Source organism: Vollenhovia emeryi, unplaced genomic scaffold, assembly GCF_000949405.1.
Source record: "Vollenhovia emeryi isolate VEMERY1.0 unplaced genomic scaffold, V.emery_V1.0 DF939171.1, whole genome shotgun sequence".
NCBI lineage: Eukaryota > Metazoa > Arthropoda > Insecta > Hymenoptera > Formicidae > Vollenhovia > Vollenhovia emeryi.
The window spans coordinates 132070-158672 of record NW_011967195.1 but is presented as its reverse complement, the minus strand read 5'-3'; the positions used below and the strand labels follow the sequence as shown (position 1 = coordinate 158672).

At 43.5% G+C, this 26603-nt stretch overlaps 5 protein-coding genes across 12 annotated transcripts in view; 3 read left to right on the top strand and 2 right to left on the bottom strand.

Annotated features, from left to right (window-relative positions):
- The first annotated feature begins 491 nt into the window (after positions 1-491).
- LOC105563810 lies at positions 492-6528 on the top strand. Of its 3 annotated transcripts, none has more exons than XM_012015732.1 (6): positions 492-1256; positions 2390-2601; positions 3164-3339; positions 3667-3825; positions 4332-4707; positions 6065-6528. In XM_012015732.1, the coding sequence occupies exons 2-6, from the start codon at positions 2412-2414 to the stop codon at positions 6217-6219; spliced, it is 1056 nt and encodes a 351-aa protein (XP_011871122.1). In that variant the 5' UTR covers positions 492-1256; positions 2390-2411; the 3' UTR covers positions 6220-6528. The 3 variants fall into 3 exon arrangements, with proteins under 3 accessions (XP_011871122.1, XP_011871123.1, XP_011871121.1); XM_012015733.1 differs by having other exon boundaries at positions 2384-2601; XM_012015731.1 differs by having other exon boundaries at positions 492-2601.
- Positions 6529-6763: 235 nt separating this feature from the next.
- On the top strand, positions 6764-9129 carry LOC105563811. Its single transcript, XM_012015734.1, has 5 exons — positions 6764-7931; positions 8067-8281; positions 8369-8441; positions 8520-8606; positions 8773-9129. Exons 1-5 carry the CDS (start codon positions 7702-7704, stop codon positions 8957-8959), a joined length of 792 nt encoding a protein of 263 aa, XP_011871124.1. The 5' UTR covers positions 6764-7701; the 3' UTR covers positions 8960-9129.
- Positions 8860-11874, bottom strand: LOC105563813 (importin subunit alpha-9). Of its 4 annotated transcripts, none has more exons than XM_012015736.1 (7): positions 11447-11873; positions 10589-10801; positions 10316-10497; positions 10038-10236; positions 9782-9953; positions 9558-9704; positions 8860-8939 (listed from the first exon to the last, which is right to left on the bottom strand). In XM_012015736.1, exons 1-6 carry the CDS (start codon positions 11720-11722, stop codon positions 9595-9597), a joined length of 1152 nt encoding a protein of 383 aa, XP_011871126.1. In that variant the 5' UTR covers positions 11723-11873; the 3' UTR covers positions 8860-8939; positions 9558-9594. The 4 variants fall into 4 exon arrangements, with proteins under 4 accessions (XP_011871126.1, XP_011871127.1, XP_011871128.1 ...); XM_012015737.1 differs by lacking the exon at positions 8860-8939 and adding an exon at positions 9143-9455; XM_012015738.1 differs by lacking the exon at positions 8860-8939 and having other exon boundaries at positions 9416-9704; positions 11516-11874.
- A 609-nt stretch (positions 11875-12483) lies between these two features.
- Positions 12484-20578, top strand: LOC105563814 (synaptojanin-1). 2 transcript variants are annotated; one of them, XR_001009073.1, is made up of 8 exons: positions 12484-12741; positions 13289-13643; positions 14745-14909; positions 15153-16207; positions 16327-16901; positions 17203-17377; positions 17464-19348; positions 19593-20578. XR_001009073.1 is itself a non-coding variant. In XM_012015740.1 (7 exons), exons 1-7 carry the CDS (start codon positions 12615-12617, stop codon positions 18483-18485), a joined length of 3474 nt encoding a protein of 1157 aa, XP_011871130.1. In that variant the 5' UTR covers positions 12484-12614; the 3' UTR covers positions 18486-20578. The 2 variants fall into 2 exon arrangements, 1 of the variants encoding a protein (XP_011871130.1); XM_012015740.1 differs by having other exon boundaries at positions 17464-20578.
- Positions 20579-26603, bottom strand: part of LOC105563807 (guanine nucleotide-binding protein G(i) subunit alpha) — a 10239-nt gene continuing 4214 nt past the window's right edge. For both annotated transcript variants that reach the window (XM_012015725.1, XM_012015724.1), the window contains exons 2-4: positions 23227-23411; positions 22621-22907; positions 20579-22254 (exon numbers count right to left, since the gene is read on the bottom strand). In XM_012015725.1, the coding sequence (XP_011871115.1) occupies positions 21777-22254; positions 22621-22907; positions 23227-23373 (912 nt within the window). In that variant the 5' untranslated portion in view covers positions 23374-23411 and the 3' untranslated portion in view covers positions 20579-21776. The remainder of the gene's footprint in view (positions 22255-22620; positions 22908-23226; positions 23412-26603) is intronic.

Sequence of the window (26603 nt, the reverse complement as noted above, 5' to 3'; positions counted from 1 at the left end):
GCATTTTTATGCCCTTTCCATATCAACAATGCCTGTTCTACACCTAGAGATGATCCTACCTACTTGTGGCTCATTCGACACCCCTTCTATACCTATTACCTTTTAGTTAATCCTACTTGCGGCTTATGGCCCGGTTTCACCAACGCGAGTTAATCTAATCGGTCCGTTAACTTAACAGGGTGCCAACATAAAACTTCTTTATTAACCTATTTTCTTGGTTAATAAAGAAGTTTTATGTTGGCACCCTGTTAAGTTAACCGACCGATTAGATTAACTCGCGTTGGTGAAACCGGGCCTATCTATAAAGAATCCAGCGTCGAGCGTCAAATCTGCAGGTCACGTGATTACATTTGACGCTCAATCTATGGAGGAGCAAATAGCGCGTCGAATAGCCAGCGTCCATGCTTGTTTGAGCGTCAATGGAATCTATCCGTATTTTATTGTATTGTTTTTCAATTGGCACATTTTTGATAATATAAAACAAACATAATATTCTATAATAAAAAATTACTTTCAGGTAAGACATATTGAGTGCAGTAAGTGACAACACGCGTCATATGTTTAGTGCATACAAATATCAGGCGTGGATTGCCGAGTGACGGAGAAAACAATAAGAAATCGAGGTTTTCTACTACAATAGATATTCCAAATGACATCGGAATCAATGGATAACATGACCTACCAACTGGATTGACTGAAATGAGCGTCGAGGGTCAAAGCTATTAAACACAGTTTATTATAGCTTTTTTTTACTCGACGCGCGAATTGCTGGGCAATTTTGCTTCTAAATGTCGAAATAATTGTGCATGATTTATCCCCTAAATTCACCCAGCAAACACCAAAGTAACAATTACATAACATCAATGCAAATGTAATATATAACAGTCATGTGTTATATTGCATTTATATTGATGTTATGTAACTGTTACTTTGCTGGGAAGATGATCAATTTTTTGGGCAAATAGATCGTTTAGAAATTTTATTCCTTAGACCGCAGGTTTTGGCGAATCACCTTAATGCAATCATTGTGAAATTTCCTCTTAGATAATGCACTCATTACACAATATTTGAGACATTTTCAAAACGCCGCGAGACGTTGGCGCAAGACAATGCCGATCATCGTCGTGAAGCGAGGCGATTAAACGTGACGACGAATGGCGCCCGCTGGCAGCATGGGCCGCGTTTTCTTCCCCGATCCTCCCCATAACAGAGTTGCGTCCTACCGCGCTGACGAGGAGACAGAGAGGCTGTCCGAGGTAAATCGACGCCGTTCCCGGGCGGAAACCATAACTTGTATCCGCCTCGATCTACATAAAGAGTCTGTCGATCGGCCGAGCCTCGGGCGATCGCCGGTCATGCCTCTCGTCGCGCTCTTATTCTGTAATATCGCAATCGCAAGTAACGCTATCGAGAACAGTTATCGTTAGGTGTCGGACAAAAGTACGCCTTTCTCGGGCATTAAATTTATAAACTACGCGAATGTTCACGTTACGACATTGCGGAGAGACGACTGCGAATGGAGAGAGAGAGAGAGAAGCGATTGCGAGGTATCTCGATAACGGAGAAGAATCGCGAAGTCAAAACATATGTATAGCTGCGTAAATGTGCCCGTAATGATTGACTCGATAACGAGCGCAAAAGTGAGAAATTATTGATGCCAGTGGACGTTTTTACAGTCGTTACTGCTACAATCAATAATGACCTGAATAGTTGCACATTATTGCGATCGTTAGCGACGTGGTCGTTAGCGGCATAAAACGTTTATGTAATAATGTTCCGAGTCGAAAAGAACGATCGGCCCTTTTCGTTCTGTTAAACCTTAATCTACAATGTGCTCTCTACATCTAGAAATATTCTATTTCATACTTTGTACAACGTACAATTGTATAACCCACGCAGCAAACATGTAAAGGTATCTAGGAAATATCTAAATATTACAATATCTGATGCAAAAAACTATTCAGATACCGCTTGGATATCTGAGCGATGTCTTCCAGATTCTAAAAAGTCATAACTATTTCATCTGAGATATGATACCTGATTGTCTACAGTGAAATCGAGTTTAACATATCACAGAATAGACAATGTGGTCAGTCCCGGCATAAATTAAAAAGGAGCACGGCCTCCATAAATCAGCCTTTACTTTTTTTTTACCATTATTGTAAACTCATTTAAGACTCATTCACTTTAAGACGAGATCTGCCCCTGCGAGTATCGCTCGTAATATCTGCATTCAATATTGCATCTAGAGCGTAATGTTGAGTACAGATTTACAATACGTCCGTAACTGATCGCATTTTTTATGTACGAGACATATATATATTTCAAGGGCGAATATACACGTATTTTAATAGAAGCTTAAACAAAATTATCTAAATTCGAGTTACAGTCACGAGTACGTGACGCGCACGATGAAGAAGGCCGCGGCGGACTCGTCGTCGCAAAGCAAGATCGGAGACAATAACCAGACAGATGAGGGAGATTTAAACTCGACGTCGCGCCATAATGAAGTTCCCGCTATGCAGCAGCAGGCGCACTATACGTGCTCCTTGTACATCTCGCGTGCTGGCAGCCTTCGAGATCAGGGCCATGGGATTCCAGGTGACACGCCGCGATATTTGCCGCATCCTGAAGATGAGAAATGCGTCTCTGCGATTTAGATCGTAGCTCGTCGAATGGCAACTCGTTCCGTTTAATTAGTAATATGAGACAGCCACCCAGCGAACGTTCAACTAACAGCTGCAGTTTCACAAACGTCGGTTAACTGTTAACCAGAGTTCAGTCGACTCCCGATCTTTTTCCATCTTATTATTTAAGAAGGGGCAGAGAATTAATTAATCTCCGGTTAGCAGTTGACCGACGTTTATATTACAAATAGTACAATTTCCTCAATATAACTGTTATACAGCATATGTCATATTACATTTGTTTTTGAGTGGAAAATTATATTAATAATATTACATATTAATTATATTAATGTTATGTAAAACTGTTGGTTGCGTGGTGTGTACGGGGTAATGTAATTATATCTAATATCTAATAATTATGGAAATCTACGTTCGACGTATAACGCCGGCTGAATAAAAAGATCCAAATAAGCGAGCGTCAACGACTCCGTTGATCTCGTTTTAGATGGACATTTAATCGGTCATTCCTTGACCAGATTGCGAGCTGCTACGGTCTCATCTCGAGGAAGCTATCGCCGCCTGCGAACCGCTATCAACGTGGCGTGTCACTGAAACTCCGTGCGGTCTTATAGCCGCTTTCGTGCGAGAAAACGACGCCGAGAAACTCTTGCAGCGCGGCGACCTAGCTCGAGCGTTCGGGGGACCTGTGCAAGTACGAGTTTGCCTTGCTAAAAGTAGCTTCCACGCGACGTTTCTGACAAGAGATAAAAAAAATGAAATATTGCGCGAAAACTCGTCGCACATTTTGTTGTTGTTGGCTACGTCGTCAATAGTGAACGAAATGTCAATTCTCCTGAAATATCTATGAGTAAAATCTAAAGTATCTCTCGGCTTGTATTTTACTTCCATCCAAATAGCGCGATTCTCCGCAGGAAATTTTTGATATCGTCAATTGTGAGCGTCAATTCTCAACTAAATAATATTCTGCTGAAGTATCTATGAGTAAAATCTAGAATATCTTTTATTTTATTCCATCCAGGTAGCGCGATTCTCGGCAAGAGATTCTCGATATCGCCAAGCCGTGCTTCTGAGAGACGTGCCGTGGGCTATACCGCTGGAAGACATAAATTCGGCTCTGGCGAAGCAGGGAATTGTCGCCGCGAATGTCGAACGTTCGCGACAATTTGTTCGAGTAGAGGTAATTATTTTCCATTTTAAGTCCGATAACACCTTATCGTCTTGATTAGGGGACTACATATTACAGGAGAATACTATTTATGAGACCGTAAGTACACTAATTGAGAGCAACGAGGACACCGACTGATATCCGTTTCTATTCGGACATTACTGAAGCATAAAATGAATATATACATGTTATTTGAAGTACGAAGACGATATTGTTATTTAAATTTGCACAGAAATGCATAATGCTACGTAATTCTAAACCGGTTCTTGAAATGGAACCTATAGAATAGCTACGATCCTCAACCGGTTTTGAAAGTCAACTTTCGAACTATTTCATTAGCAGTCGGTAGTGTTTAGTATAAAACAAAGAACTAAGATAAATACGTCGAGATAGAAGCAAGTCTGCCGCTATAAAAATCGTTAACACAAGCGCATAAAATCCATACGCGTGTAGTAAATGTAACGTATTGTGAATAAACGTTTGATGCGGGGGATATTTATCGAACTTTCGTCGCCCAGGTTTTCGACGCGGGTCATTACGAGGCCTTGCTGCGCCAAGGTCTGGACTTCTTCGAGGTGGCTCGTTTCAATGCCATTCCAGAACGCTGGTGGCGCGGCAACGGTTGCGGCGCCGCGTGCTCGTCCGGTATACCCGCGCGGCACGCAACGGGGAACGACGGTGGCAACGTTCCGGAGGCGTATCAAGATGCCGTATCGCAAGCAGTGGCGGACAGCGTGTTGCAGTGTTACCGATGTCAGGGTTTCTGGCACATGGCCGCTAATTGCAGGCACTTGCCGCGCTGCGTCCGTTGCGGCGAGCCGCATAGCGTTGAATTTTGTCCACGGCCGCGCAACAACCCCATATGTTGCCACTGCTCCGGGCCCCACCACGCCGGTAGATCCTTTCCTTTCGTCTAGACTCTAGCGGATTCCCTCTATCGCTCGTCTCTCATCAATATTCATTACGTATATCCATGATGAAAGCTAACGAACAAAGTAATATCACTGTAATGAGGTGTGTAATTTGATTGTATCAGAAAAACTTGCTTATACATTTAAATGTGTTTCCTGTATTTAATGCAATCTCTGGTAATCTGAGTAATCGCTTTGTTCCTTGACTCTTGTCGATAAATGTTAGCCAAATGATTATGCGAAATGTCCCCACAGTATGGAAGCGTAAGACACTGGCGGATCGAAAAAGTCGATTTCTTGTCGTTACGAACAAAAAAAAACGCGAAACGTGAAAGTCAACCGTAATTCGTTCCGGAAATCGAATCGCGACATGGAAGAAATTACGGTACAAGTTACCTCGCGTGTCGCGATAGCAAATTTTCCCGTTTATTAATCATAGATGTAACAGCGTTGAGCAACTTGAAAACGGAAAATGCGACGAGAAAGAGCTAATTTCTCGCCGTAACATGTGGAACTCGTTTAGAATTCACTCCGAGAACCGAGCCGAAGCCTCTACCTACTTGTATAACAATTGCTTGGTCGCGCGAGCCGCCTTGTACTTACCCTAGTAGCACAGTGCATTGGCTAAACATTGGTCCAATGTTGGTTATATTAGAAATGCATTGATCGATATTGTCCAACGTAAAGCCAATATTGGCCATGGAATAATTGTAAATATTGCACGATAATAATTATATAATATTACATTTATATCGGAAGTGTATTGGCCAATATTTAACAATGTAATAAGAATATTGGTCCAATATTGATATAATATTACGCCAATATTGCTAGACGTATTGGCTAAATAAGAGAAGGCGTCCATCTCACAATATTGGACCAATATTGGGAATACTACACAGAAAAAGAGAATATTCTTCTTTTGAAAATGTTTAGTTTCAACGTGAAAATCCTGAAATGAGATTATATTGCGTTAAAGGAAGGAAAACTTACTTGAATGAAGCAATTTTATATAGCACTTAAATAAGGCTGTAATATTGTTGAAATGTAAGATTATTACATGCTTCTAAGAAGATTATAGATTGTTGCGTATATACAGAACAATGAACGCGTTAATTTGAGTATATAAGAGTTGACGAGATACTTCCTTTCTGTGTAGATTTACATTATTTCCCAATATTGCGCCAATATATTGTGCTAGTAGGGTAAATCGTGATAACAAATCATTTCTATTTCCACCCTATCACCCGCCACTGAGGTCCACATGTATTATTGAAATTACCGGTACGTTACACTCGCACGCGGGCGCGGCTATAATGCTCTTACATTTTTTATTACAGGATATAGACAATGCCCGGTAAGATTGCAGCTGTCTAACGCGACTCCCGTGAGCATCACGTTGAGCGCGAGCCGCACGAGGGGAGTTCAATATCCATCAGCGAGCGCTACGAAGTCGAACCCCTCGTGCCACTCTCTGAGACAAGGCCACTGCTGAATCGTCCATGTTTACCCAGCAAAATTACAGAGAAACGGCGAAAGCATATGATTTTCGAAATGTCAGTGGACGCGCAGTAACATCTCTCCGCGTTGCGTAATAATTTATCATCGCGAGCGACGAGTGAAATTTCGTGATTCGCCACACCGAGAGAATGTGAAAACACGTCGGTAATCGCATCGTCATCGATATGAAAAGAAGACGCTCTCCCGCCGAGGCGCTCCTTCGACCGCGAAAAAGGTCGCGGATGCCATACGATTTATATATTAGACTCAAGTTTTGTTTTTTTTTTAAGATTTTCACCTTTTAAGACGCCTTTCGCCTTTTCGGAGACACTATTGGGGCTTTTTGTACGCTTTTCTAGACTTTTACATGCAAAATACATGGTTTTTTTACAAACGTCAAGTGTCTTTCGGCAAATCTCGTCCGCGATCGCGAGGAAATCTAACGAGTCACTCGCTTTTCTCTCCTCCTCAAGCTTGAAGGATTCTGCGAACTTGCAGTTACTACCCGCGGAATCGTATTCCGCCGTTTCGTCCCACTTTCTTCGTCCTAGTCCTGCAAATGTAGGTCTCCCCACTAGCGTCTGCCTGCTGCTACCACCAGGTAATACCGCGAGATCGCGGGAGAGGGAAGTTATACGCGGGTGTCATACCGTCGCTCGCACATTTGGTCATTCGATCGGTTACTCGTTCGGTCTGTCCACGTACAACCGATGGACGGGCGGTGTACTATAATTATAGACACACCGTTTGTGCGCGAGAAGTCCGACCGGTCGATCGGTTCTCGCGAACGCGAACGGCTTCGGGCGAGTTAAGGGTGTTAGCTTAATTTTTTTAATAGACAGTTTTTGTACCGGGTCAAGAGTATATCCGCGCGTGAAATTTTCCGCCGTTTCTCTTCCGTAAAAGTCCATACATGTACCATGTGCCAAACGAAGTACCGACTAGCGCGACGGGGTAAGTTCGGTTTCGAAGGGACCGATTCGTGATGTGAGAGTGCTATTTTCTTTATTTTATAATCCTCGTCGCACATCCTGCAAGTAACCGGATAATGCGCTTTAGTGTTTGCATCGAGGATTATCAAGCGCAAAGAGACTTTACGCGCCGTAAAAGCGATTTCTGAAACATACAATATGAAAATTTTAAGGAAGCGTAAAAGCGAGTAATGTGCGGCGATTACAAATTTCGTTTGATAACTGCGCGTATTGTATTATAGTATTTGAAGTAATTAGCAAGTGGGACGAAGACATGTGGATCCACAACAGATCACCCCTTTTCACGTTAACTGACGAGGCACGAGTCTTGTGAAAATTACAATCCCTAAACGCGAAATATATTTTGTACCTTTATTAGTCTCGATATAGTTTACGAGACAGTTTTTACGTCGTGTCTACTCGTACGGAGTTATGCGGACTCCACGTTACACTTGACCGACAGCGTGACAAAACGAAAAGAGGATCGATAGTTTGAAGGAAAAAAGATGTATTCGGTGTGCTTGACGGTTTTCCTCGTCGTATCGATATGCAGCTTGACCGCACAGCAGCCAACGTTCTTCAGAAACACGTTCAAGGGGTTGAGTGGTCTCGCGCCAAGCGCCGTCGCGCTCGCCAAGGACGAGATACGAGCGGTTTATTATCACGAACAGACGGTGGCGGTGGTCGATCTTGGCCCGAGAAATGAACTCCACGATTGTAATATAATCGAAGTATAGTAAGTGGCCGCCACAATAAGCCGCTATATAATTAGACTGGATCGAAACCGGTTTTCACTGGTTGATGTACTTAATCGTCATTCCCTTTTTCACAATCGTGCGCAATATTTGACACGCATCGTTGACTCTTTCAGCGATCCGTCCGAGGCTATGGAGGTTTTGCGAAACTTGTCTATGACTTTGCGCCCGCAAGTAGTGTCCTTCCCGGAGATAACGAGGCTCATGCAACAATGCGAGTTATTGGACGGCCTGCAGGTGGAGGCCACGTCCACCTTGCCCACAAACGCATTGAGCAGAGGGTCCCGCATAGCCGCGAGCTCCATCACGCTGTTATCCGGTATTCTGCCAGGTTATTCATTTATTTCACCATTTTCAAATGCGCCCGCAGTTGCGCACAATTGCAAATTTCTTAACAAAGACTTAACATGTACTCCAGGCACAAAATGGTGCGGCACGGGCGACATAGCCGAAAATTATCACGATTTGGGCGACCTACCTCACATTGACAGGTGACTTTTGAAATATCGAGCTTATTTTTACAGCTTATTTTCAAAGATATTGGAATGATAAATTTTCATGCTTTCTAGATGCTGTCGCAACCACGATCTCTGTCCAATAAAAGTGCGAGCTCAACAGACCCGATACAACCTCACTAACTACTCGCTGTACACTAAGTAAGATTTTATCAATCAATTCATTTTAAAATAAGTTTTTAAAACTAATGTGTCATATTATATTAATTACTAAATTTCTTTATGTTTTAAAATTCTCTCTATCCTGTTAACGTCTCAAAGTTATCTCTGTAAGAGTTATCAGTCTCGAGTGTTTAACTTTTTACAGATCACACTGTACTTGCGACCAAGCGCTTTACCACTGTCTAAAATCTGCCAATCATCCAACGGCGAATTTGATGGGGACGATATATTTCAATATTGTCAAGGTGCCGTGTATAGAAGACATAGGAAGAAATCTGTATTCTTCCCCGGATGCATTAAGAAAATTTGTACCTGTGAAACGGGTGTATTAACTACAGGCTAATTAGCAGCGTATACAGGGTGTCTGATAAAAAGTAGCCAATTTGAAAATACTGGTAGATTGGGTCAAAACCAAGACGAAAAGTCATGTGCCGTGTTGCAAAATTCGCAATAGGTATCGAGTAATTTACACGTCTGAGCGAATGAGTACGTAGGATACGGTAGGCCGGACTTGGAAGGCATGTAAGAAAATCGATCGACGAGCGGGAGGTGGAGCGAGATACACCGTGGTGGGAAAAAATAGTGAACGCGGCGGCGAGCGACCCGAGACATAAGTTCGGCCTACCGTGTTCTACGTGCTCATTTGCTTAGACGGATAAATTAAAGACTCGATAACTATTGCGAATTTTGCAACGCGACACATGACTTTTCTTCTTAATTTAATCCAATCTACCACTCTTTTCAATCTGACTACTTTTTTATCAGACACCCTGTATAAGTAAAGTGTGTTGTATTCAGAAACTATGTGTATATATGCTCCGTCCAACGCTACATAAAATTAATATTTAGAATTATATTACAATCAAAAGACACTGTAGATATATTTTTATATTTACATCATTATAAGTTATTTTTATAAGTTTAATGTACCTTTCTTTAAAGATGTCGTTTCAACGCGCATTTGTATTCATACAGAATGTTCAACTGAGGAAAAAGCCTGCTTCAGTGCCGATAAAGAGGGCATAAGATCTCTTATATTTTGACCAATATTAGGTGATTTATGATTATACAAATTCCCTGCAACAATTTATTGGAATAATCAGATCACGCTTCACTTATTTTATATCTTTAAAAAGAAAAGATCGCACGATTACCTATCAGCCACAGAGTTTCTCTTCTGATGTGCATATGAGGATGCGATAACAGTTTATTCAATAAAAGATGCAGCTCCTCGTTTGAGTATTTCGGATTCTTTAAAAGAATCTTCACTTTATCTTCGCAACAAGTATGTAGTGTGTTGGCCAGTATACGTACGGATGCTGTAATCTAAAACAGAAAGGAAACTAAAAATATGATTCTTAGCATTTTCGAAATTTCCATATTTTGTTGTACGAAGGAGAAAGAGCAAACCTCGCTGGCTCGAGTCATTCCATCTGAATTGGAAAACGTTAAGTAAAGATAATCAACGACTTCTGGCAGAATTGCGCTCAAATGTTCGGCGCATATCGGCGAAGACGACAACAAAGCTAACAGCCAAATGTAATTGGGATTTTCGTACAAAAGATTCCGTTTTACGACAACTTGAACGAGCTCCAGCATTTCGCTTTCTCTGTAAATATCAGGCAGCATATTAAATTCTGTTTTTCATTATACGTGTATTGCAATATTCGAAAGTGAAAGATACTTACGATATCTTATGAAATCCCGCGTGTACGTAATGCAAGAGCGCATATATTACGGAAGGAAGAACCGAGTCGTCGCAATTGTGCAACAGTAGGATTATATATTTCAGGCAATGTTGCGCGTGCAAAATGGAGAAAGCCTTATCGCTTCCCGCAACTAAATTACCGATTGTCCAAATGCAAACATCCTAGTAAAATATGAATTTCCATACACTTGAAGTTTCTGAACCAAGTCCACTTTTGTTCCGCTATCTTTCGCTTAATGTCAAAGACAATTACCAGCAAAGCGTAATTTAAGCTTTCCAGCTTGATAACCAGATACGGAATAACTGCTTTTCCCAGTGCCATGCAGGCCTTCGTGTTTCCCAGGGCAATGTTGCAGCAGCAATTGGCTGCGTACAATTGAAGAGTCGGGTCTCCGCCGGACAGATCGCGTACCAGGCCGGATAAGCTTTGGTCCACTTTTAAAAAGGCATTTATGTTCTCCTCCGACTGAAATGAATATAAGAGATTATACATCAATACTTTTAGTCTTCTCTTCGGTTATTGCGTCAGAGTCGCGTTTAAAAATTATATTACAAGGCTCCAACAATTTTAAACCTTCAATTTCGTCTTCTGGAAAACGGATCGGTTTTTTTTTACGTAGAGGAGTCTCCTTTTATGAGACAAGATTCTAATATGGAACAGCGGGGTTTCCGTTAAATTAACAGGCATCATCAGCTGATTTCACTATAAACTTAATTACCCTTGGAGCAAAATCTGTTTAGTGGAAAATTCATTGCTAGATCGTGTAATTGTTGTGAATAAGGATTTGTGATTGAATTTGGGTGTTGAAAACCTGTTGTCTCATACTAGAAACCTATTTCATGATAGAGGACTTTCCTCTAGTTGTGTCGTAGTAAATAAGCTACACTTGTAAATACTATTTTGTATTCAATATCGATAAAGTTGAGATGTTTAGCAAAGCTAGATTAAAATGGTAAATTTCATCAGATCGCCAGTAATGATGTAAATAAAATGTCAAATTTTAATCGACCTCAGCTGGCCACACTCATTGAATGGCCACACGCCTTCACAACGTTTCGACCTTTGGTCTAGGTCCTTTTCGAGCTGGATTACTCCAGCGAAGTAGCACACCTGAATAAGAGCATTGGGCAGGTATCTGTAATCAACGAGGGGTATCCTCTTTCTCTTGAGAAGCCTCACTTTCTCGTCGACGTGCTCGGCGGAAAACAGCTCGACCCCTGGACATTCTCCCAGGTTGGTGCGACTCCTATTCCAGGCGGACACACGACTCTCCTTCCTCTTCGTCGAGGCAGCCTCCCTCAATTCCGTTCGCAAGGTCTCGACCACGTTGCTGTCGCTCGAGCCGAGCTCCGCAGCCTCGTTTTCCCTCCCGTCGACGGTCTGCATCTCGAGCTGAATTCTATCAGCTGTTTATTACGGGCGAACGGTGAGACGCTCGTCGCAGCCTCTGCTTTGAAATCGGAGTGCCGGTGCGTCCTACTTTGATAAGTTTGATACTGCACTGACGCTACACTTGAACGCGCATGCGCGCGAATTTAAACCGCACTTGCGGAGCAGAAAGGTGTAGTATTAAGCGCGCGTTCCTAAAATTATTTAAAACAGCGTCGTCCACTTCCGTCCTCGAGAGTGTATGTACGAGGATCATCTCGAAAGACGTCTGTCTGCTATCGAAATATGTGTTTCCCATAGCTTTGATTATCTCTCGAGAATTCCAAATTCTAGGGGTTCTCTAGTGTCAAGAGGACTAGAGACCAGAAGACTCGACTCCAGCGGTGGGGGTAGGTCAAGAAATGGTCGCACTTCGTGGGCGCTGTTCGCACTCTACGGTCGAACGGCTAATTCGTGAACTATTGCGCGTCAAAGTTCGTTTACGAATTGTTCCTTGCGAGGCGTTGCGCGTCAAACAAGTGAAATCGTGCCTTAGGTGTGTTGTATTTTACGAATTGTGGGAGTAAAATGTTGGGTCCGAATAAAAGTACGTTGCACGGGTTGCACGCGTCGCTTCGGAGTCCAGCATGCGTAGAAGATGAATTGGCCGTTGGACCACACTGCGAGCAGCGCCCATGAAACGCGACCACGTTTTAGCCCGCCCCCCCCCCCCACCGCTGATTCAAGCATCGAGTCTCCCGGTCTCTAGTCTTCTTGTCTCTAGTCTTCCTCGGTCGTCGCCGCGCCAGTCACGGTGAGGCGTTTGCGACGAGCGCGACGAGCATCGTCGTTATCGCCGCCGCCGCCGCAGGCCGCAGCAGCAGAGCGGGAACAACACGGCCGCGCAACAATGGCGATGGGCAAGGGGTTTCGCGTCTACGAGAAGCTGGACTCGCCCAAGCCGCACTCGGTCATACTCGAGCAGCGGGCCCGCAAGGAGACGCTGCTCTTCGAATCGCAGGCGATCGCGGTCCTTTGTAAGTAACGATCCGCGCCGGCCGAACCTTCGCTCGTACCTTCGCATCTTCTCCGACGAGCGGGACGTCGCGATCGAACTTGACGTCGGTGACAGCCGCGCGCTGTCCCGCGCCTGCCCCGCGGTTGTTTTGTGGATCTTCAGTCGCGAACGCCGTGCGTCACTTCGCATCTTGACAACGTTGCTTTTCACGTCTCTGTACGATTCATCGTGGAGCACCGCTCCGATTTCCCGCCGCCTCTCGCAGAGCGCGACAGCAGTTTCGCGCGACGATAGTATTTATAGAAGTGTTGTCAGGTCGGCCTACAATACGCGGAGCAAGCCTGGAGTGAGGAGATCGTGCGCTTACTCTCGGTGAATCGGCACGCGCGATCGGCCAGTGCCACAAATTTTTTCGAAAACCGTGCCTGCATCTCGGCCCCTCTCACGCCAAAAGGTGGACCGGCTGCGGTTCTCTCTTGTTCCTTGCTCAAAACTCACTCCGCGTATCGTAGACCGTGTTAAGTTTGAAAACCGCGAACGCTCACGAACGTGCGATCGACTTGCAGCCGCCGAGGAGCACGAGTTCCTGAAGCCCAAGTACACGAAGTTGCTGGACGCGTACGGATGCCTGGGCGTCCTGCAGCTGAACGCGGGCGAGAACACTCTGCTCTACCTCGTACTGGTCACCGGATGCTTCTCCGTCGGCAAGATCGGCGAGTCGGAGGTGTTCCGAATAACGCAGTCGAGCTTCGTGCCCCTGTTCTACAGCCAGGGGACGGAGGACCGCGTGTCCGAGGTCAGGAAGGTCCTCAACTCCGGGACATTCTACTTTTCCTGGTCCGCCGGCCAGGAGTGGCTCGACATCACCCTGAGCGCTCAGAGAAGATGCAAATCGACGACCACGGATAACAGGTTCTTCTGGTCGGTGCAACGCGGTCGCGCGAGACGTTCTTTCAAGCTTGATCGATACAATGTGCCCTTTGCGTTTAGAAACGTTTCATTTTGCCAGATACGTTTAAAGAAATCGTCAATACTTATCAGAGTTCGTGGCATATGAAAATCTGTCGTTACGCATGCAAGAGATTGTAACGCTCGCTTCTTTTCCACTACTATGTTAGGTGTAAGCATAGCGATAAGGTCGACTGATGAAAATGATAAGAGCGACGGGGTAAAAGTGCGAGATTACCTTGCGATTACTCTGGGACGACAACCTCTTGTCGTAATTATGCAGTTGACAAATTGTACGTTATACATTGTACAATCGTGTATCGTCGACAAATCTTTTGAGCGTATTCTTTGCTTACACAAAGGGTGCGTTTGGGCGCTCGCTATCAGCGCTACTTAGCGCTAGAAAGCGTCGTTCTATCTCTCTTCGACGCGTAATTAGCAACAAAGATAGAATGACGCTCTCGGTGCTGAGTAGCGTCGATAGTGCGCTCCCGAACACACCCAAAATGGAATGTATCTAATCGCAAAGAGCGCATTGCAGATCGAGCTTTAAAGCTTAATCTACAATACTTTTTGCGATTAGAAACATTCTATTTTGTATAAGCGAATTTTATTTATCAGTCACACGTGATAACGGCCGTGAGAGTCAAGTACTAAAGAGAACAAATGAACGAACGAGTATGATATATTTAAGTTCAAATAATTTAGCAGTTCAATAATAGCGAAATTCGTACGTTTCGAACCAGTTTTTCAGTTCTTCTTCAGCGCAACGAGTCTTCAACTACACTTAATTCTCTGCGATATTCTATTCTGTACTAATTACATTAATTGCGCTGAGGAAGAACCGAGAAACGTAGTTCGAAACGCACGAATTTCGCTATTGAACCGTTTAATTATTTGAACTTAAATACTATGTACGTATTATATGCTTACTCGATCATTTGTTCTTTTATTATTTTTTGAACTTATATATTGGCTACAAAGCGGAATGTTCCTGGACGCAATTGTTGGTCGGGCTTTATAATAAAAAGCTTTCGAGATTAAATGCCTAATCCCCTGACTTATTGCAATTAGGAATCGGATGTTGCACATTCATCTATTGAGATACGGCGTGGACACGAGTCAGTGGTTGTTGAAAGCCATGTGCGGCAGCGTAGAGATTAGAACTGTCTACGTTGGAACCAGACAGGCTCGAGCGGTGCTCATGTCGAGATTAAGCTGCGAACGTGCCGGCACTAGGTAAGACCGTTTTTCTCTATTTTATGGAAAGTTATACTAACAATATGCGCATTTGCGTATTTCCTCATTCGCAATATCAGAAATTATCAGTGCTTGATAAGAGGATACGTCTCGCGTAATAAATGTAAATACATGACTAATCCGCATCGCGTGATACGAAAGATGAATTGGAACATATGGTCGGATAGAAATACGGCTCCTAGACTTCTGTTAAAAATGTGCGGAAATGGCCTGTTTGTCTAGATTCAATGTTAGAGGAACCAATGACGACGGACATGTAGCAAATTTCGTGGAAACGGAACAGGTGATCTACATAGACAACGAAGTGACGTCTTACGTTCAGACGAGGGGCTCGGTACCGCTGTTCTGGGAGCAGCCTGGTATACAGGTTGGTTCCCACAAGGTGAAGATTTCACGCGGCTTCGAGACCTCCGCGCCCGCCTTCGACAGGCACCTAGACATGATCAAGAAGCGGTACGGCCAGCAAGTTATCGTCAACCTCCTCGGTTCCAGCCTGATCGGCAGCAAGGAGGGGGAAGCGATGTTGAGTCAATTGTTTCAAACCCATCACAGTATGTCGGAACACAAGGATGTGCCGCACGTCCTGTTCGATTATCATCAAGAGTGTCGCGGCGGTAACATGAAAAATCTGTTGAAGCTGAAGGCAAAGGTCGAAAGGTACCTCGAGTCGTTCTCGCTGTTCTACGCGGCCGGCAATACCGTAATTCTCGAGCAGACCGGCACCATCCGGACAAACTGTCTGGACTGTCTGGACCGGACAAACTGCGTGCAGACGTTCTTCGCGCTCGAGATGCTGGCCAAACAGATGGGCCTGTTGAAGCTGATGGAGAAACAGCAGATGGTCTCGAGATTCGAGGAAGTGTTTCGTCAGATGTGGATCAACAACGGCAACGAGGTCAGCAAGATATACGCGGGAACCGGCGCCATCCAGGGCAGTTCCAAGCTGATGGACGGCGCGAGATCGGCGGCCAGAACGATACAGAATAATTTACTGGACTCCAACAAGCAGGAGGCGATCGATATTCTATTGTTAGGCTCGACGTTGAATACAGAACTGGCCGACAGGGCACGTCTATTGTTGCCATCCAACATGCTACACGCCGCGCCGAATCTCTTGCGGGAGGTGTGCAAGCGCTATAACGAGTACGTGGACACGATGAATCTCAGGGTGAGCATCGGTACTTACAACGTTAACGGGGGCAAGCATTTTAGAAGCGTAGTTTATAAGGATGTGTCCCTAGCCGACTGGTTATTCGATGGGCCGGGCAAATCTTCGTGTAAGTATCCTTCTGACCAGATCACTATAAAATGTACGAAAGAAAAGAGAATTTCGTAACAGATGTGCCGCGAAAGATGTTTCTTTTTATAATCCAATCTTTGTGATATCTCTTTTCAGCCTTGGTATCTGTACAGCAGCAGGACAACGTTCCCGTGGATATATTCGCGATAGGATTCGAAGAGATCGTCGACTTGAACGCCAGTAATATCATGGCCGCCAGCTCGGACAACGCCAAGGCTTGGGCGGACGAGCTGCAGAAGGTGCTGTGCAAGGACACGGAGTACGTCCTCGTGACGTATCAGCAGCTGGTCGGCGTCTGCCTGTACCTATTCATACGACCCGTGCACGCGCCGTATCTGCGGGACGTGGCGGTGGACTGCGTGAAAACGGGTTTGGGAGGCGCCACCGGGAACAAGGGCGCCGCGGCGATCAGATGCGTGCTGTACTCCACGTCCTTCTGCTTCGTGTGCGCTCACTTCGCCGCCGGTCAGTCCCAGGTGAACGAACGTAACGCCGACTACGCCGAGATCACGAGGAAGATAACGTTTCCCATGGGTAGAACCCTCAACACTCACGACTACGTGTTTTGGTGCGGCGACTTCAACTATAGGGTCGATATGGACAGAGACGACATGAAGGAATTGATCAAGCAAAACGAATTCGACCAAATACTGCAATACGACCAATTGAGGGTACTGTGTCATGTCGATTACAGAAACTCCACATTGCTTATGTTTACTAAAGTCATACGGGAATTTTCTTATCGTTGTAATATTGAAAGGTTTAAGCCTAATCTACAATGTATCGTTTGCGTCTAGAAACATTCTATTTTATATAAGGAAATTAAAACGCTCAAAAAATTTGTCGACTTGCACAAATTTTTTAAACATATTTATTGGATACGAAATAGAACATTTCTAGGCGCAAAGAGCACATTGTAGATTAGACTTTAGTCGTTGACAATACGCATTTCACGAGTCTTTCAATTTTAAGGTTCAACAGGAACAAGGCAACGTCTTTAAGAACTTCCAGGAAGGACCAATAACTTTCGCTCCTACGTACAAGTATGATCTGTTCTCGGATGATTACGACACCAGCGAGAAGTGTCGTACGCCCGCATGGACGGACAGAGTTTTGTGGAAGCGTAGAAAGCAGATACCCGATATTGGTTGGTTTTCTCCTACCATATGTACATTTATCAGACCAGAAGTGGATGATAAGTATAATTGTATCAATTAAAAATGTATGTTTTAGACTCGCCTACAGATTGGAATTCAGGGAAGCTCGTTTATTACGGTAAGGCGGAATTGAAGCAGAGCGATCATCGACCAGTACTCGCGACGATTGATATAGACGTGCACTGCGTCGATTCCGAGAAGCGCGAGCGCGTGTTCAAGGAAGTGATACAGGATCTGGGTCCACCCGACGGCACGATAATAGTCAAGGCGGTGGAGGACGTCGAGGACATGGACAGCGTGTTCGACAATAATCTTATGTTCGCGCTGATACAGGATCTGTCTCACATCGGCGAAGCGATCTTGGTGCGTTACGTCGGCGAGACTATCTGGGTGACGTTCAGGGACGGCCAGTGCGCCCTGGCCGCGGCGAAGAAGGGCATGACGCAGGTGTGCGGTCAGACGTTGAAATTATCGCTGAAATCGCCCGACTGGGTGGAGCAAATCGAGAAGGAGATCGAGATCTGCAGCAACACCACCGTGGCCCAGTTCACGGCGGATTCGCCATTGAGAAGTCCCATGCAACGATTGGAACAGTTGGAGATCGCCGAGCGGCCGTCGCCCAGCCGGGGCAGTCCGAACGGCGTAATGCCACCGCCGAGACCAGCGCCACCGGGTCGACCCTCCCAGCCACCGAAGAGTCCCGCTCACGAGCGAAAGCAGGTACCGCGAGCCGGCGTCTTCAGTGTGATCCCCAGCCAGTTTGCGCGTCCGGTGACGCCTCCGGTTGCGGATGCAGTGGAGGATGATCGGCAAGACGAGAGACTGTCCCCGGACTCTGCCATCTACGAGGAAATACCCGACGGCTCGCCCAGCTATCCTGTACCAAATCGACCGCCGCCGCCGTTGCCGCGTATGGACGGCGCTCAGGAACCACTGAGCAGACCACCGCCCAGCTCGGTGCCTCCCCCGTTGCCGCACAGACAAGCCCCGCCACCTCCGCAGCATCCACCGCCGAGCTTACCCCCGACAAACGCTCCACCGCCCGTTCCAGCGAGAACCACCGGTGGGCCGCCTATTCCAGCCAGGAATCCTCACTAAAACAGGGACGCAAGTAGATAGGATGCATAAATGAGACGCATATCCTGTTATAGGCCAGACTTCCGCCGTACGTTTTAGTATTAATCTAGTACGTGTGATTATTTATGAGATTAAACGACGAGACGACGGTAGTCGACGAGTCTTCACTTCCAAACTGACGATGAGTTCTAGATCCGCGTAGCGTAGTTAGGAGTCCCCCCCCCTGTATCTGTTCTGTGATTACTCTGAAAGTGATTGGTAGTCGTCACGAATCGGAAGTAATTGCAAGTTATTTTCGATCTCCGATCGCGCGTGCGTAATTAATTGTAGATTTGTACTCGTAGATCGTTCTTGAGCTTATCGAACACCGTATTTTGCGTTTCCACGTTGGTGATAATATAATCATGTTGATCTGTTCTCGCGCGATGGCGCGTGGGAGCCCATTGTTTTCGCTCCGGATGTTTAAAGCGGCGCAAATGGCTATTGTTTCGAAAATCTAATCGATTTATAACTGTTGACGTGTTCTGTTTACACAGAATTTAAAATGTATATTCAGAGCCCGTTGAAATCGTAAAATTATATATCACGAACACGTTAATGTAATCATCAGAGTTTAAACGGCGAGATACTTGCGGTAATAATGTTATAGTTGTCACTGCTTGTATTGTATTTAATAACTTAAGATGTAAACTCTCAATGTTAGAATCACTTTTGAGGTTTAGGAGTCTCTTCGCGGCATCTCAGTAGCGTAAAACTACCAAAAAATATACAACTACGGTAAGACGAGGAGCGAACTTAATTTTACAACCAATCGTGTGTACAGCATGACGCGGCAGAGGGAAAAGAGGTAGACTCAAACACAACAGTATTCTCACGGATGTGAGGTAAGATATTTTCTTATAATTATCCACCTGAAATTCCCCTTTCTCGCACGCGGTGCTGAAGGTGGCTAATTCAACTAATTTAAGGTCATCCTGTAATTATACGTTTCGTCTTACATTTCTCTCTCTTTTTTCTCTTATTTTAAAGTTCCTATACTTTGCATTCCATTAAAATTTGTGAAATGTCCGTCCCCATGGGTCCAACGCCCGCCTATATATTTTTTTAATCTTTATTTTTATTCTCCAGGGAACATAGTATCGCGTTTCCTATTCTGCGTGATACAGATATCCTGCGATTTCGACCGTCACGTTATTTATGGAGTGAACAACGAATGTGAATTAAGTGAAGAATGAAGTTCGTACACTCGCGTCATAATTTACGAGAAAATATGTATGATATGGCAGTCAAGATGCTAATTTATAGGTATTTCCCAGCAAGGTATCATAGACGAAACGGTGCAACATTGTGCTCAACACGAAGTGTTTCGACTGTAACAATGTCGCACTGCTCGCTACACTGTAAAACTCTAACTACAAGCGTATAAAATGTCCTCGATATCCTCCCAACGTTTCAAAGAAGTTTACGTTTAACGTGAATGTGCTCGTTTTTAATATAAATGTGCAATTAAAAAATTTTTTAATTCTCTAAATTTCCGTTTCCTTTTTACTAAAAGATAAAAATGCTCGAGATAAAAGCTGTTGTGTAACAAGTGTTATATTATACTGCAGTTTTTATTATATTAAAATAAATGACTAACAAGAAAAAAAATCTGTAAACTGTGGCGAGATATTTTCAGAAACTAAGCCTTCCCAACTGTTTCAAATATCATGCACGACGCGATGTTGTCTTGCTGGGAAATACCCATTATAAATTGTATATACTCCTGTTTAACCCGCCCTTAATTCTCATCACTTCCAGTTCAGTTACGTAAAAGTGGCTCTAATCGCGAGAAAGCGGACGTAAATATACGTGTAAATTAATATAATAAAGATGGTGTAGAGCAAATGTAAAGAAAAAATTCTTTCCGATGCACACTTATAATACATGTACAATACGGGTTTCGTCCTGCACCTCGGTAACGCGCACTTTTTCACGCTTGCGTGCGTAGTTGATGCGTTTTATCAATTAGATCGATCCTCACCTGTACAAGATGTAAAACATTGGACATGTGTATATATGTATTGAATGGTCTAATAAAGAGATCAGTCGGGAACGGAAAAGCAAGTCGGCTCTTAAAAAAAGAAGAGATTTCATTTATTGATCTAAACTGTATAAAGAGATTTGATTTCGACTTGTCTTGTGCACTAATGCTAACGTCATTACGTTGTTTGGCAAATCGAGTAAAAACGGCGCCCTTCGGTCTCGTTACTTATTAATACGTATATATAAAAACAAAGGGAAGCTTGTACAAAATTTTTTTCTCAAATTGATAAATACGCTGTAAAACAAAGCTTCCTCCATGAGGAAGCAAAAAGAAGCACAGAGAGCTGTGTTCGATGTCCGTCAAGATGTTGAATTTCCATTTGTCATTAAAACGCAAAGTAGATATGAGACGTATTTTTTTTCACTTAGTACGTAATCACTTTTAGCGTAATAAATTATATACAAGGAAATATCACTAAATTAATAGCTATCTAGTTCTTGGTTAGTATAGTTAAATACATTTAGCAGAAACAAAGCAACATTTCTGACCTTAATCGGGAGTAAGTGAACAATATGTTTCATATATTTAACATTATCGCCTCGAATTCCTTTTTTCTTCTACGCACTGTCCGAAAGTATTGCTTTCGTCTCGTAGAATAAAACACAGTTAATAAAGACTTATTAACCTAAAGAAAGATTAATAATTACGAGGAATAGAAATCGTTTCAAAAACTTAATCAGATCAATGTATTATGTTAATTAATTTCCAAAAATAATTACTGCACATTTAGAAACAGTGCGCAAAAAAAGCATTCTTGACGACAACGCAAAATGCTGTAGCTTGATATCCGACTCCCGAATACTTTGAATACTTTGTTCGTAATTGGAGAACACTTCGTTGTCTAATCGCCGAACGTAAGATCAATAAGTTAAGGAGTAACACACTCGTACTAAAAGTCCAGGTAAATTTGCGTACAATTTTTTTTACAACAGACGTTTCGTTAAAGACTATAGGATCGAGCAGAGTTACATGATACCGCGATAAAATAATCCAAGAGCCTAATGTGTGTGTATGTGTGTGTGGGTGTGTGTATGTGTGTGTGTGTGCGCGCGTGTGTGAATAAAATCCTCGCATAATTAATATATATTCGTGTCTACGGATATGTTTTTCTTAGAACTTCCAATCAGTCTCTGCTCCCATGCATTCGCGAAGATCAACGTGAGTCGTCAATGTGTTAAAATACATCCTTTCTTGTTCGATAGTTTGCTGATCGAGTATTGGAATGTTTAACTCAGTAATCCGCAATTACTCAAGTTGTTTTTGATTATTACGTCGGTCACGGCATCGAACACAAACTGTATATTGGACGTATCTGTGGCGCACGTGAAGTGCGTGTAGATCTGCTTCTGATCCTTCCTCTTGTTCAGGTTCTCGAACTTCATCTGAATGTAAGAGGCGCACTCCTCGTAAGTGTTGGCGCCCTTGTATTCCGGGAAGCAGATGGTGAGCGGGCTCCTGGTGATCTTCTCCTCGAACAGGTCTTTCTTATTCAAGAACAGTATGATCGATGTCTCGACGAACCACTTGCTATTGCAAATCGAGTCGAACAGTTTCATCGATTCTATCATTCGATTCATCTCCTCGTCCTCCGCCAGCACTAGATCATAACCGCTCAGAGCGACGCAGAAGATGATCGCGGTGACGCCCTCGAAACAGTGTATCCACTTCTTTCTCTCGGACCGTTGGCCGCCAACATCAAACATTCTACAAAGAGGAAATAATATAGCATATCCTATCTCGAACTTTCCTAGTTACAATAAAATATTTTCTTATATTAAAATCGTTGCGTCTTGGCGACATAGGCTTTATTTAAATAGACAATAGTATTGCATGTATACTAAATGCACGTTATTAGCACTAAAAGCGTCTTCTATCTTTGATATATAATGAACAACGAAGATGAACTGATGGTTTTAGTACTAGTAGCGGCTCCGCGAAATTTAATATAAATTTTTGTAAAAATTTCTTACAACGCATATATGTATATGTTTATGAATTTGTTCAATGGTCAATCGCAATTTGATTAAATTATCTTTTCTGGACAATAATGTGCTAAGATATGCAGCGTACTTGAAGTGTAAACCCTTGAAAGAAAAATGCGTCTCCACGATTCCGGTGGTTTTGACGCGCGTTCGCAGAACATCCTGCTGCGTCGGGATGTAATTGTGCTGCGTTATACGGTCAAGTGCGTTAAGGTAGTACGCTGCCGAGTCGTTGAGCTGGTATTCCCTACTACGCGAGAAACAGAGCTGCAGTCCCGGGTCCTGCCATAATCGCTTCATTAATAGCACTAGTTCCCCGGTCAGCTCGCCCTCCTCCGCCGCCGATGCTAGGGTGAAAAATTGTCGCGCCATATCCTACAACGCGAAACAAGGCCGATTATTAATATAATGTGCCAGTGGGGCACGAGAAAGTTAATAATGCGCGATATCATTAGATTGACCGAACAGATTCGCCTTCTACCACACAATTTGCGAATAAAACTACCCTTTCTGATAAGTTACTCTTTTAAAAAAATGAAACCAAGAGGACTGTCTTCTAGTCGAAAACAAGTGTATCGAAGATAACGATTGCGATTTTGACAAACAGAAGATGACTCAAATTGTCGCGTTTTTAATTGTTTTTTAGAACGACGAATCTTTCGCGACGATCGAGAGCAAGATGCGAGGGACTTACCGCTTTACTAGGTTCGGCAAAGTCGATTCTAAGGTCACCCATGGCCCTAATTATTGTCATTAGACTTTGTATCGTGTTGCTGTACACCACTGGGGTGTATTGCTCGCACTCCTCTTTACTGTAGCCGGTCTCGTGAATAATTTTCATTTGCTTCACTATTGTAGACTTTCCGGACTCCCCAGCACCTTGAATTTTAACCAGGCATGTGTTATATACGTACACGGTAGAAAACATTTTGTATTTATATTGAAATTTACTGGTTAAATTTTTAACATACTCTTAATGTTAATGTAACATATTATAGTTGTTACTTTGACTTTGCTGAGTTGAGTTAATATTCGCCGTTTTTAAAAGTTAAAACAACACAATTAATACGTGTAAATGCATGAATTTTTGATAATACATTTTATGTTAAAAAGAACTGCATTGTCGACATCATAAAGAGCATCGACGTGTTTTTATATCGCCTATCAGTGACTCATCAAATAGTTGATCCGAATTTGGTCATTTTACCTTATATAGTATATGACAATATCCTAGTACCACAGTGCATTTAGCCGATATTGTCCAACGTAAGACCAATATTGGAATAAATGTAAGTATTTAACGATAATAATTATATTAGACATTAAAAATTTTTAAGGACAATAGTGTTACGAGCAGTGTTCAGTTTAATATAACAATAAAATTAAGATGTTTAATAATTAAGCGCGTAACATAGTTATCTTACTCTAACTTAAAATATAAGATGACGCGTTTACATAACATCTAAAGATGTAGTAACAAAAATTAATTAAAATTTAAACTATACAATATTAGATTTATATTGGAAGTACATTGGCCAATATTTAACAATGCGATAAGAACATTGGTTTAATATTGATACAATATTGATACAATATTAGACCAATATGGCTAAATAGACATATCCTATACAGCACCGAAGCTTTCAGAAACATTTCAGAAACATTGCAACAATGCTGTATGAGATTAGCTAAGTAAGAGAAGACATCCATCTTATAATATTGAAAATACTAGATTTACATTATTTACCAATATTGTACCAATATTTGTAGGTATTGTGCTGCTAGGGTAAAAATGAGGATTTAATACGCTCAACGATTACATGCATAATTACGTTGAACGCATGTTATGTTAGATCCCCGCGAGAAAAGACTCGTCGATTGATGTCGAAACGACGTCGATTCGACATCAATTTGACGGTGTTGATGTCGATTCGATATATCATTTCGACAACGATCGACGAATCGTTTCTCACTGGAGATATTATTGTGCGGAACGGTATCAAATTTAAATGAGGTACGCGATTGTTTCTCGATCGAGAAAGCGAGCCTTCCTTGGCGCAATAATTAAAATCGCCGTCGTGCCGTGCATTGTTAGCGCCGCGATTCATTTAACGCGCGGCTCTCGCGGGCTGTTTTCGAATCGACGCGAGTCTGTGCAAAATACTCGAGGGCTCCGCCAGACGTTCAACAAGCGGGTCCAATTAACCGATTAATCATCGGCGCTTTCGATCGTCCGATTGACGATCGGTTCCGCCAATCGTCACGGATACACGTTTTTCCCCCTCCTGAGAGAGAAACGCTCTCTTCCTCGAGCGAGACGGAGATAATTCCGCGCGATCTCGGAGACGTAATCTCGTGATTCACACGCGGCCGATGATTCAAGTTTCCCGTAACGCCGCACTCTGCGTCCCCGTTCGCGCGTCCTCTTCGTTCGTGAACTTGGAAATTTTCCGCACGCGTCAAATCTGAACAATATCCGGATTTTTAGTGTTGGTATTAGGTCAATGCTCGTTTAACATTTGGCGATAACGACAGACAAGTTCGACAAATTGCATATTGGAGGAAAGTCCTCTATTATGAGACAAGAGTCTAACGTGAGACAGTAGGTTTATTGTCCTGGAGCTTTGTTGTCCCCAGCAGCACAATATATTGGCGCAATATTGGGAAATAATGTAAATCTAGTATTCCTAATATTGGTCCAATATTGTAAGATGGACGCCTTCTCTTATTTAGCCAATATGTCTGTTTAGCAATATTGGTCTAACATTGGATACAATATTCCTATTATATTGTTAAATATTGGCCAAAGCACATCCAATACAAATCCAACATTATTTAATTATTACCGGGCAGTATTTACATTTACTCCGTGGCTAATATTGGCTTTGCGTTAGACAGTATCGGCCAATGCATTTCTATCACAATACAACCAGCAATGGGCCAATATTTAGCCAAAGTGTAGCCAATGCACTGTGCCCAGGGTTTTGTATTAGATTACTACGCATACAGCACCAAAGCTTTCAGAAACATCTCAGAAAACATTGCTGCAATGTTGCAATGTTTTCTGAAATGTTTCTGAAAGCTTCGGTGCTGTGTGGGTACGTTCAACGTTCTGAACACCTTTAACATTTTACGGGAGAGAACTGCCAAGTCAACTTATTCAATACAAAATTTAATACAAAAAGAAATTAAGCTCCAAAACTTAATTATTTTCAAACATTGTTGCAATGTTGCAATGTTTTCTGAAATGTTTCTGAAAGCTTCGGTGCTGTGTGGGTACGTTCAACGTTCTGAACACCTTTAACATTTTACGGGAGAGAACTGCCGAGTCAACTTATTCATTACAAATTTAATACAAAAGAAATTAAGCTCCAAAACTTAATTATTTTCGAAAACTGACAGTTGGGACGCGACATCGGCTCCACCGACGTCGATTCGACGTTAGTGTTCGCACTGGATAGAAACGGACGTGACCGTCTAAAAGTGGGATACGCAAGTGTGTACGATCGACCGCGAGCGTCGTCGAGAGGACGTTTTCCGCGTCGGGGGAAACGTGTGATCTTTCTTCTTTCGGCGCGGTCGGGACTGCGTGCGGGGGTACCGCGATTTCGCGTGTCCTACGGTCTCTGTGTACTGTAGGAGGAACGCGAAACGCACGTCGCGAGAAAGAGGGACGCCCGGCGTTCGCGCGATCGAGGGGCGCCGTGTCGCGAGAGACGGCAGGAGAGGCGCCTCGTCGCCCTGGATTAGGCGCAACGTCAGCCGCCACCGCTCTTTCTCTCTCTCTCTCTGCTCCTTTGGAGCACAACTGCCGGCCGCGCTCGACTCGCAGGACCGTGCGAGTAGAATAAAACGGGAAGGAAAAACTTCCTCGGCGAGAAAGCTCGGCTCCCTCGTTCCACGCGGGATTCGCGCGTTGACCCTCGGGCAAGGTAAAGCGTTATACTCCGAGAGTCTCTGGGAGGAAAAAGAGAGAGAAAGAGAGAGCGAGAGCGCGCGCGCGCGCGAGAGAGAGAGAGAGAGAGAGAGAGAGAGAAGTAGTTCGCGAAGCGTAAAGCCCGTATCAGACTA

Bases quoted from the DNA above. Each gene is read 5' to 3' on its own strand.
- LOC105563810 (XM_012015732.1), top strand. From the start codon at position 2,412: ATGAAGAAGGCCGCGGCGGACTCGTCGTCGCAAAGCAAGATCGGAGAC. The intron at 3,340-3,666 runs GTACGAGTTTGC...TATTCCATCCAG, and splicing joins CGTTCGGGGGACCTGTGCAA to GTAGCGCGATTCTCGGCAAG. The intron at 4,708-6,064 runs GTAGATCCTTTC...TTTTTATTACAG, and splicing joins CTCCGGGCCCCACCACGCCG to GATATAGACAATGCCCGGTA.
- LOC105563813 (XM_012015736.1), bottom strand. From the start codon at position 11,722: ATGCAGACCGTCGACGGGAGGGAAAACGAGGCTGCGGAGCTCGGCTCG. The intron at 10,237-10,315 runs GTAAGTATCTTT...TGATATTTACAG, and splicing joins GCGGGATTTCATAAGATATC to AGAAAGCGAAATGCTGGAGC. The intron at 9,705-9,781 runs GTAATCGTGCGA...AAATTGTTGCAG, and splicing joins AGAAACTCTGTGGCTGATAG to GGAATTTGTATAATCATAAA.
- LOC105563814 (XM_012015740.1), top strand. From the start codon at position 12,615: ATGGCGATGGGCAAGGGGTTTCGCGTCTACGAGAAGCTGGACTCGCCC. The intron at 16,902-17,202 runs GTACTGTGTCAT...TTCAATTTTAAG, and splicing joins TGCAATACGACCAATTGAGG to GTTCAACAGGAACAAGGCAA. The intron at 17,378-17,463 runs GTTGGTTTTCTC...TGTATGTTTTAG, and splicing joins AAAGCAGATACCCGATATTG to ACTCGCCTACAGATTGGAAT.
- LOC105563811 (XM_012015734.1), top strand. From the start codon at position 7,702: ATGTATTCGGTGTGCTTGACGGTTTTCCTCGTCGTATCGATATGCAGC. The intron at 8,442-8,519 runs GTGACTTTTGAA...CATGCTTTCTAG, and splicing joins GACCTACCTCACATTGACAG to ATGCTGTCGCAACCACGATC. The intron at 8,607-8,772 runs GTAAGATTTTAT...AACTTTTTACAG, and splicing joins AACTACTCGCTGTACACTAA to ATCACACTGTACTTGCGACC.